Source organism: Tasmannia lanceolata, unplaced genomic scaffold, assembly GCF_043159265.1.
Source record: "Tasmannia lanceolata isolate RefF3 unplaced genomic scaffold, GAP_Taslan_0.1 ptg000020l, whole genome shotgun sequence".
Lineage (NCBI taxonomy): Eukaryota > Viridiplantae > Streptophyta > Magnoliopsida > Canellales > Winteraceae > Tasmannia > Tasmannia lanceolata.
The window spans coordinates 7247918-7258957 of record NW_027518697.1 but is presented as its reverse complement, the minus strand read 5'-3'; the positions used below and the strand labels follow the sequence as shown (position 1 = coordinate 7258957).

The following is an 11040-nucleotide window of genomic DNA, read 5'->3' as shown; positions in this document are numbered from 1 at the left end:
TATGGGATTTGCTTGTGACCATCGCAGAAGGCATTTCGCGGATGGGCTTTTGCATGTGAGAGCAGTCACCTCTTGAATGAAGACAAAATCTGCTGAAAAGTGAGCCTGTGTGGCTGTTCTCACATGCAACAGCCCATCTGCGAAATGCCTTCTACTTCATCAATCTTACTGATTAGTGTACCTGTTGTATTTGCTTCTTCCGATGGTTGATTATTTGATTGTCTTTGGATATGATTCATTATCCCCATAGAATTCGAGTTAATCGGCAACGGAAGGTGTCAATTTTTCAATATATGTGTCAGACAACACATTGCTTCCAACATAGGGATTGCAAAAAGTAAAATCCGGGAAAAAGAACCGGTACTTCGGCTGCGGTGAAAAAGATCTTTGATACCTTACCTTAAATATCTATGATTACTCCGGTTATCGGTTCAAGGACGCAAGGTGACCTTGCTTTCTCAGGGCAGGGTAAGAAGGGGTAGAGAAAATGATACAATCACTGAATTAAGACTTATTATTCCATCACTAAGATTCATCGGGTCGAAGTAACTAAGAACTCCAAATTGAAGTGATAATATTACTGAATCATCATCCTTTTCGAAAAAAAATATTACTGAATCATCACAACTGCTTCAATATCTCGTTTTTAGTTCCTATCCATGGAGTCTTTGTAAAGTCATACGATTCTAGTTCTTCCATTTCTTTGTTCCGAACCATTCTCTCAATTCTTCGCTCTTTCTCTTCTATATCCTTAACTTCATCTGTTTAGTCATTTAATCCACAGCCAAAGATGAAACGGAAGTCATGCTAGCAAATCCCGATATGATTTTGTTATTTCCATTATTAGTTTTATATCAGAACATGTTAAAAACTAGTGGGCTTTCTGTTCATTTGATCTGATTTATGTGCAAACTTGGGTCATTTGGGATTCTGGATTATTCATTTTGTGACTGCGCCCATGCGGTGCTATAGCCTAAAAAAATCTGCCAAATTGATGGATCAGGGGCTTGCAGATGAAAGGTCAAGAAAAAAATTGAGCTAAGGTCTGCATTGAAGTCTTTCGATTGAATGGTTAAGATTGTTTGACTAATTAGATGGGATTATGATTATCTATATTTTGGATGAATTAGAATGATCCAGATTTCAAATTGCTTATGTAGCGGGCCCACCCGTGAAGATCTGATTATCCAAAAAATCCGTGTAATGAGACTGTTCTCCACGGGGGTTTGATTAACTGTTCTTGGGTTGGCTATCCTGCTTGGATAATTTTATCTTAACTAAAATCTTGGGATCTGCTAGACTGATTCCACTACTTTGGGGGATGAATTGAGAGGATAGCAAAGCCAATCTGAGGATAAAATAAACAATGGTTTGTGATCTGGCTATCCCAATCACTGGATAATGCCAATCTGATCCACACTTACATCTAGTTGCATGATTGACATATTTTTAGGATATCGAAGGAAAGAACCATCAAATGAATGGTTCAGATCAATCAAAGATGAAACCCAAGATTCTATTTCATGTGTGCTTCATTCTATCACAATGATCAATTCTTGAAAAGTTATTTGTATTAATAGACTAATCAGAAAATTCTAGAAATAATCTAAAAAAAATTATTCGTTGTATTAGACTTTAAAAATCCTAAATAATTAAAAAGTCTCTCATATCTCACATTTTTTAATTAAACTCGATTTTTTGGCAGATAAACCATTCCCCACGCATGCGGTGAATGAGAAATCCCAAAAATTAAGTTCTTTAAAAAGCTCCACTAAGCCCATTTCTCCTAATTCCTATCTTTTGTTGATAAAGTATGCAGAATAATCCCAAAAATTAAGTTCTTCTTTTTAAGATTCTCATTATCAAAGAATGCTGACAATGGTTACCGAACCCGCCCTGAGTAGTCCATTTCTCATGTGTTATTTGTCTGTCTTATTAGAAATTCAAAAATATTGAAAAGGCACATTTCCCTTTCCTGAGATTTCCTGGAGCTCTTCTTTTCGTGTCCAATAATCAGTTTTGGACTCACAATCTGTTCTCAAAATCCAAAACAAACGGGTTCTAAGAGGGCTTGCGTTGAAGCGAAATGCCCTTAACATACTAGGTAGGGGCGTTAATAGAGCAAACGGGTGTAGAGCTCCCCCTTAGTAAGGGGACGCTAGCGTGTGTTGGGTGATCAAGTACATGAAAATTGTTGGCCCTCGTATATCTTGTCTAGTGCTATAGGTACGAATGAGATCTCCATTTGGCATGGGACCCAGATCTACTCGGTGACCAATCAGGCAATGTCCCAATGACTAAGCACATATGTCTTATGTGCATTGTATCATTTCGCAATACGACATGGTCACTCACTTGGTCCAAGTTTGATGCCAAATGTAGATATCATTTCTAACTTCCAAGATTTGGGCCTGCAAAACTGTAAAACTTAAAATTTCTTTAGGACTTCTTGTTCACTTCGCGGAAGGTCTAAAATCATCCAATTTGGATTTTGGGTAGTGATTGTTAGTACAAAACTGATTATTGGACCTAAAATTACACATAAATTTGAGTCCGACAATCAGTTTTAGACTTACAATCAGTTCTCGAAATCCACAGCCCTGTTTGTTTTGGATTGTGAGTCCAACAATCAGTTTTGGGCTTAAAATCAATTCAAATACAAAACAAACAGGCCCTTAGTAAGGCCATGTTAGTCCCTACCGAGCTTAAATCAAGGTTTTAAATTTCGACCGATTTCTGTTAACACCGAAACCGAAATTGCCTGAACCCTAAACGTGGTACTGGATTTTGGCCGAAATTTCATTCGAATTTTCGATTTTTTATAATTTCGTCTGAAATTTTGAGAAATTCAACCTAAAAATCTCAAAAATTTTAAATTATACAGCATTTTTTTCTGAAATTTCAGAAAATATATTATTTTTCAATCGCTTACCCAATGTTGGCCTAATTTTGGTTTCGGTGAGGACAGAAACGGTTACCTAAACCGAAATTTAAAACCTTGGTTTAAAATTTAAATCACCTCATTACGTTTTTAATTTCTTGGACCGCAATCTTTTGTCATGATGGACACGCGACTCTCTACTCAAAAGTGAAAAACAGAGACCAAATAACAGATTTTAAGAAAAGCAGCCGCATGGAAAACGAGTGGTTAGGGGGTGGGCTTATCAATTTCTATGTTTCCTCACCATCTAATTGGTAGAAAAAGGTGGGATCCACCTCTTTATATTGCCTGTCTGAAAAAACAAATTGGCTACTTATCTATGTAGATATCTGTGGACCGCCAAACCAGGTACCTTTGTCTTTATACCGCTGCAAGCCATCCACGGTTTCTTGTTTTCTTTTTCATCTCGAAATGAGGAATGAAAACATATTTTAATAGATGCCTAGCATAACCCAATTAAGTCTCCCCATTCTCTCTCTCTCTCTCTCTCTCTCTCTCTTATTTCTTAGCGGAGAGGAAGGCCAGGTTATCCGTGACTTAAATCTTGTGGGTATGTCAGAAATCTCACCTATATTTTACTGATTGAATCTGTTTATCTGATTCTTTTGTTTGTTTGTTTGTTTGTGATTGTGTTCTGTATCTGCTTAGGCATGCTAGTAAACAATCAGGGAATCTTTGTTGCTTTGTGGGTTTTCAATTTTTTTTATATTTAACCAAATTCTGTTTGTTGAATTTCAAGATGGGTTTCTGAGGATGACTGATTTTCTAGCTTGGGTTTGTGATGTTTTCAAAACCCACATTATGTAAATGGTGAGATTGTAATTGGGTTTCATGTACACTTTGGTTCTTCTGTACCTGACATTGTTTTGGGATACTTGATTCTACTTTGCTGTGCTGCATCCCTTTGATTCGTTTGATAGAGGCAAAAATGCTTGATGCATTGACAAAAAGTTCTGCTAAGGACTTTTGCTTTGAGATCTGATTCTAATTCGTAATTTGTTATTCTTAATGGGATTTGACTTTGATCAACATTTTCACTGAAATTACTGTTAAGTTGTAGTTGCATAGTCCTGGATCTGGATGGTACATGGGTTTGATTGAGGAAAGCTGTTCTCTATGTCTAACGACACAAGTAACAAGAGTGTTAAAACCTCCTTATAGGTGGAGTTGTTTTGCCAAGTTTAGTCTCAGTGACTGAGTAATTAGGTCCCATATCTGATCTGCTATTGCTTTCCATTTTAATTTCTTTGAACCCTGTTGAGGAGGAAGCCCATAGCTCATTATTTTGGTCTCTTTTCATCATTCACCATACGCGTAGGTCAATGTTCCAGGACAAAATGAGGAATGAGGTTCACGAATGGGCTAGAATGGAAGTTAGCATATAAAGCCAAGTTCTTAGAGAACTAAATCCATCTCCGAATTGCTAATTTATGCCATAAGCTGTTAGCCTTCTATGGACATGAGAGATCCTCCAACAGAAATCGAGGAAAGAAAATCCTACACCTCCTGTTTCCAGAAAATTGGTGCTTTAATGCTGAGGATTTTTCTTTGTTAGCGACATGATTTTTTCCTGATGATCTTCAATTTCAGCATTGCCATATATATTGTGGCAAGAGAACTTATCCGAGTCCACAATACCAGACATTTGATTGATTACATTTGTGTTTGCAGCTGGCCAGCCTAAGGAGATGTGGCAATGCTTTCTGCATTAGAAATGACAGTACCCCAGGCTATTTTTTTTTTACTTTATTGCTGCCATGGAAGCCCAACTTTGGGACACCCCCACCCTCTTCCAAGTCCCCCTCTTCCAAGTCCCAACTCTCTGCTTTTTTGGTAGTAGTTTCGAAAAACTAATCTCATATGTGGATAACTGAACCAGTGCCACCTATCTAAAACATCACTAAATGTTTTCTTTTGTTTTTGAGAAGGGATTTGTTAGTTGCAGGTCATCATTGTTTTTCACTTCCTTGTTGAAATGCTTGACTTGATCGTGCTTGAATTTTCTGTTCGACAACTTCTTGAAGAAGTTTTTTCTCATCATTCAGGAAAGAGAGACACTTCCTTGACTTGTAAAATAAATGCTAGAATAAAATCCCGCTTTCTTCACTTCCTGGTGACCTATAAAATGTCTTTAGTTTTTTTTTAATAGAATTTTTTTTATTTAGAAGCAAAGCGGGAGAACCCGCGACCGAGGAGGTCTACACAGATAAGAAAAAGGAAAAACAAACAATCCATAATCTCCACAAGATTCGGCACAACAAAAGCCTCAAGGGGGAAGATAGTCGAACAAATCAAAGAACTATTAGGATACACTGTCCTGGCAAGCTTATCGGCCTCGCTATTAGCCGATCCCTGACATGTTGAGAGGATATTGATGAACCTGCCCCCCTCTCCCGAATCTCGCTATAGAGTGTTTTTTGTTAAGAGTCTTTGAACATGCTTTGATCCTTTTTCCATTCCTAAATTATTCAAAGTCGCATACTCCAAAACTTAATAATTAACAAATTTGACATCAATGTGACGTAGGACCGTGAAAGGAAAGAGAAGAAAGAGGAGAAGAATAGAAGAAGAATAGGGGAAGAAGAGAAGGAGAGGAGAGAACTAGAAGTAGAAGAATAAAAGAATTAGAGGGGAGAAATTTCAATCAATCAATTAGTCATAAAAAACCTACCAATCTCTACTACATAAGGCCTTTATATAGGCAATTGAAGTAAAATTCCATGGTTTTAAGGAGCTAAAGCAGGATCTTTTCCAACCATATCTCACATTTATCGGGAGGCGAACGGAGCGGCTGACGCTTTAGCCAATTAGGGGTGTTTTACTTGACATTTTACTACAAATGGAGGGATCTTCCCAGAGTGACGAGAGGAGCTATCAGATGTGATAAATTGGCCCTACCTCATCTGAGGACGATATTTTTTCCTTAATCATGTATTGAAATATGTCTAGTGTAGATCTGTTTTAATTTAGCTTTGGGTCCCGTTGTGATGGGTTCCTCAAAACCAATGTATCAATCTCTTGAGTATCGATTTTTTGCCTTAGTGCAAAAAAAAAAAAAGAAGTAAAATTCCATGGAAAACAAATAAATTCCTAATTCTAAATAACATGGAAAATAAAAGCCCTAAAAACTAAAAACATGGGAAGAAAATCTTAGAAACTAAATAGCATGGAAAATAAATCTCTAAAATCCTAATGGGCAAAGATGCCTCTCATTGGGCCTACAATATGCACCAAGATGATTCATGAGAAGAGGGTCAATCGAGGATCGAGATTCAAAAGTCAAAGGAGATCGAAACATCATACTAATGCCAGTAGTGGGTCCTCAGGCTTTGTTTGTCATGATATCTGACAAAATGGTTAATTAAAATTTTTATGATTATTTGTGAGTTTTTAGTTTCGTTGGGTAGACTTTAAGTTTTGGTGGGTTTGGAAAGAAAAACATGAATAGAAGTTTAGATCTTACCCGTTTGAAAGGTTTCTAAGTTGAGAAAGTAGTATGTTTAGGGTGGTTTAGTAAATTATAATAGGGGAATGTGTCCTTAATTGAATTTAGCAATTAGGGTGATGTTTCTAGTTTTCGAACTTTTTTTTTTTGGGTTTCCTACTACACGTGAAACACTTCATATTTTTTGGGCTGCTCTAGTACGTAAATAAACTTTATTTTGATTGATATAAGGGATGAAAGCTTGAAATTGATCTTATAGAAAAATCTTGAATTAAAGTAGGATTTTAGGGAGTTATGGGTCTATACACATGAAGTTTTGATGTACTTTTGAAGAGGTTAATTAATATTTATAATTTTTTTCCTTTTGGGGTTGATCCTACTTGGATCATGTTTTGATCAAACTTACTATCGTTATATCTCTCTTTATCATTCTTATGAAGACCTATTTGATTGTTTAATGGTTCCGGCAACTTTTCTACTTATGGTAGATTTCTAGTAGTTTCCCAGCATTACAAACTCTTCTGCCCAAGGTTATTGAACAAATGGAGACCGCTTCTGCCTTTCCATTGTTGGAAATCAGAAAACTCTCATTCCATTATTCTTTTTTGGAGTTGATTGCTTCGTAAGTTGGTACAATCTTATCACACATGATCAACCATTTAAAGATATTGCATGTGGTGATACTTCTAGAATCTCTAATATTGGAGGTTGTCAGGGTGCGAGGCCCTCTAGTCGCATGAAAAAATGATATAAGAAGAGATCCTAAACTCCCTGACCAGATTCAAGTGTCGATCCCTACTAATTGAGGGGTAAAAATCTTCTAACAGTTCTTGTTGAATCTTGGAGTCCAAAGTTTCTTCTATTCCTTCGGTATGTTTAGGAGTGTAGGCCTTTGCTACCTAATTCACTTTTGGTATGACAAACTGGAGTGCAATTCTTCTTGCCCCTTAGTTATTAATTCAGTTCCGGTGGGCATTTCGTTTTGCTCATTGGAATGTAACATTTTGGTGTTTCGTCCATTAGGGTTTTCCTTTCCATAAAAGATACTACAACCTGTATTTTTTTTAAATATTTTAAAATTCAAAAATAAATCAAAAGAATAAAAAATGGGAAATGATATCAGCACAACCATGTTTTTATAATTGCACAAACTCAGCTGGTCTTTTCTTTTTTAATTGGCTTTTGAGAGCTTTTTGGGAACTGCAATAACCTTTGACAGCTCTTTAAATACTAAAAAGATAGGATGAGTTATTGAAAATATCAAAACTTGATTGTGCTGATATCATTTCCCTAAAAAATATTTAAATAAATAATTTCATCAACCGAATTTAACAAGAAGGCACATTTTACTACTTAAAAACACCTATTGTATGCTTGAAATTAACACTTGATGAGCCTAATTAATATCAAATTCAGTGCCAATAATACTCACAATTCATCATAACAAATGCCAAAAATGACGGGTAGGGAAGAATTAAGTTCTGCATAAGGGTAAAAACGAGTGATTTTGATGTGTTTTTAGCCCTTCCATTCATTTGAGAGGGACCCCCTGATAGAGGCCCACATTCACCATGTTGGAAATTTTTGCACTTTCGAAATCGGACAAAAATTGAGAATACATCTTCCCGTCTTTGATGTACCCATCAATAGAGGACGAACTCCCCGATTGATCTAATCTTGCGTCCATTATTCACAGTGGTTCATCATCCCCAAACCTCTTGCTGGTAGACTAGGTCCTCCTTGATCTCAAGGGGTCGAGAGGTAGATGGTATTTGAGGTTGATACTCACTGGGATACCATGCCTTCTTCTCTACGGTCTGATGCTTCATTGGATCAGTCTGCCTTCACGAACCTCATCTCTCAGGTTGTCTGGGCTATTCCAATTGCCGATCCTGCAAGAACATTGAATCTATAGATTCCATACCGTTGTTGTCCAAGGTGTTTTCTAATCTGGCTCTAAACATGAAGTATTCTTAACACAATGGTGCTTCGGTTGCTAATCTTACAACCAACATGTATCTACTTAGTGAGTTTGACTGCCAATCTATCATTTGCCCAAATATTATGCATGTTGCACTTATAATTAGTCACTTGCTCAATGCAATTCATTTGATTGCACCTTCTCGGACTCATAACATTGTTCTATTGCTTATGTAAGTAGTTTATTTTCATCCTATCTCAATTCAAATTTCATCAGTTCTCTGGTTGACTGTTTTCAGTTGTAGTTTCTGTCATTTCTTTGTAAATCAAGAATCAGAAAATAGCTTCTAGATCAAAAGCTGATGTTGAGTTCACCCATGTTTTTTTTTATTTCAAAAAAAAAAAAAGGAAAAAAAAAAACTAGCGTAATCAAAGCTGAGCAACCAGCGTAGCCTGGCTATCTGAGCTTAAATAAAGGAAAAAATAATTGCACCTACACTTCCAAGTTCACCACTGACTTTTTTTAATTAATACCTACTCGCTGCCTTGCTCCAAGTTCTCTGACTTCTAATCAAGGAGAATTTTTATGTAGGCACAAGCCAGTTGAGTTTTCGACGTAGCTGAGCTAGCCAGATGATCAGGTGATGATAGTAAATTGCATTCCTTGTTGAAACATTTTCGTGAGTGTTACATAAGTTCTCTTGCCTAAAGAACTAACCAATTTATTTTCAAGAGGCAGCGGTGGGATCATGTCACCACAAATGTCGATCTTGTCCAAGTTGCGATGTGTCACTATTGATGTGACTGGCACACTGATAGCATACAAAGGAGAACTCGGAGACTACTACTGCATGGCGGCCAAATCCGTTGGATTACCTTGTCCTGATTACAAACGCATGCACGAAGGCTTCAAGGGCGCATATACAGACATGGCAAAACGGTATCCATGTTTTGGGCATGAAGCAAAACTTCCCAATATCAAGTGGTGGAAATTGTGCGTGAAAGACTCCTTCATCCGGGTAATCATGGCTGTACCACTGGATCTGTTCATATTAGTGTTTTCAGTAATGTTTTCCCAGCCTTCCCATGAATAGAAGGTTTGATTTGCTGACAGGCTGGCTATGATTACGATGAAGAAACATTCGAGAAGGTGTTCAGACGAATATATTCGACTTTTGGTTCCTCTGCGCCGTATACTGTTTTTCCTGATTCACAACCATTTCTGAGATGGGTACGTGGGAGGGGAATCCTTGTCGGGATTGTCAGCAATGCAGAATACCGTTATCAGGATGTTATTCTTCCTGCTTTGGGATTGGAGCAGGTAATATTAGATCTTGTGTCTATTATGGGCACATGGAATTCTGAGAATTTCTTTTAATCTGTGTTGCATTGATTTTTTGCCCCCCTATGCTGAATTCGTGACGACACGTTTTGACACGCGATTCAGATATGTATTCACGTGGGCATAAGCTAGATTCTTGTTGTAGTTGTGTCCCGCATGAATCCTATTTTTCTTCTGGGCAAATCTGACACATCGTTGTCTTTTTAAAATGCAAATCCTATATATTTTTCCTTAAATATGTTTTGTTCTTAACCTTTTTTTAGAAAAAAATACAGCCTCTCCTCTCTTAATGAAACCCTAACGCCTCGACCATCCACCTTTGAACATTGACACCACTTCCCCGTTCTTCGACTCTTTTAATAATAATCCTAACGCCTCGACCATCCACCCTCAAACATCGACCCCTTTCCAAATCTTCTTCGATTCTTTTAATAAAACCCTAATGCCTAGACCCTTCACCCTCAAAATTTTCATGAATATATATATATATATATTATTTTATTTTTAAATTTATTTTATTTAATAAAATTTACCGAACCTACGAATCCTATTTTTGGGGGTTTGTTGAATCCATACTGGATCCCGACATGCGAATCTAAATCCTTCCAACACAGCTTGTAATATGATGTCTTGGTGAATCAGGGATCGGAATGGGACTTTGGCGTATTCTCGGGTCTTGTAGGTGTGGAAAAACCAGACCCTAGAATCTACGAGATTGCGCTGGAGAAGGCTGGGAATATAGCACCAGATGAAGTCTTGCACATTGGGGACAGTATGAGGAAAGACTACCTACCTGCGAGGAGTGTGGGCATGCAGGCCTTGCTATTGGATAGATTCAAGACGCCTGATGCCGAGAATTGGAGGAAATCTGGTGCAACAGTCCTTCCTGATCTAGTAGCTACTCAGGCATGGCTTACTTATGGGGAAGAAGATGTTGCAGAGAAACAGCTGTAAGCTTCCTTCTATCATAGAAATGGATGGATACTCAATGCTTCTAAATTCTAATGGATAGGGGAAAAAAAGTCATTACTTGGATCATCTTATTGCAATCTATATTTTCTGCCACCAAGACAATCAAACTCCAACAATCATATCAAATATGCATCCATGTATTCTTTTGGGACATTTTTCATGACTGATTATACTTTCTATTTCAAATTTCCATTGTTCATGAATTATTTGCTACAGAGAGATGATTGTGTGTTACAGTCCTGTGTGGGGCCTGGCTAGGTATGGGACTAGGTGGGACTCAGCTTGGTATGGGACAGGGTTAAAAGACCTAGCCTAATGCGTTCCATCAGTTCTAGAGCTTTTGGTGTATTGGTTAGGTACCTAACATATTGCCACCACTTGTTATGGTCTTTCCGCCCGCCCACCGGTTGTTTCAATTCC

The 11040-nt window shown here is 37.5% G+C and overlaps 1 protein-coding gene across 3 annotated transcripts; it reads left to right on the top strand.

Annotated features, from left to right (window-relative positions):
• The first annotated feature begins 3221 nt into the window (after nucleotides 1-3221).
• LOC143854693 (Haloacid dehalogenase-like hydrolase (HAD) superfamily protein) lies at nucleotides 3222-10819 on the top strand. 3 transcript variants are annotated; one of them, XM_077364786.1, is made up of 5 exons: nucleotides 3222-3289; nucleotides 8899-8947; nucleotides 9046-9325; nucleotides 9421-9627; nucleotides 10291-10819. In XM_077364786.1, the coding sequence occupies exons 2-5, from the start codon at nucleotides 8940-8942 to the stop codon at nucleotides 10600-10602; spliced, it is 807 nt and encodes a 268-aa protein (XP_077220901.1). In that variant the 5' UTR covers nucleotides 3222-3289; nucleotides 8899-8939; the 3' UTR covers nucleotides 10603-10819. The 3 variants fall into 3 exon arrangements, with proteins under 3 accessions (XP_077220901.1, XP_077220900.1, XP_077220899.1); XM_077364785.1 differs by lacking the exon at nucleotides 3222-3289 and adding an exon at nucleotides 3296-3491; XM_077364784.1 differs by lacking the exon at nucleotides 3222-3289 and adding an exon at nucleotides 3296-3491 and having other exon boundaries at nucleotides 9040-9325.
• Nucleotides 10820-11040: the final 221 nt, after the last annotated feature.

What these genes read in the sequence shown, in the direction of transcription:
- LOC143854693 (XM_077364784.1), top strand. An exon ending in TGAAAGACTCCTTCATCCGG is followed by an intron (nt 9,326 to 9,420) that starts GTAATCATGGCT and finishes ATTTGCTGACAG; the next exon opens with GCTGGCTATGATTACGATGA. An exon ending in CTGCTTTGGGATTGGAGCAG is followed by an intron (nt 9,628 to 10,290) that starts GTAATATTAGAT and finishes TTGGTGAATCAG; the next exon opens with GGATCGGAATGGGACTTTGG.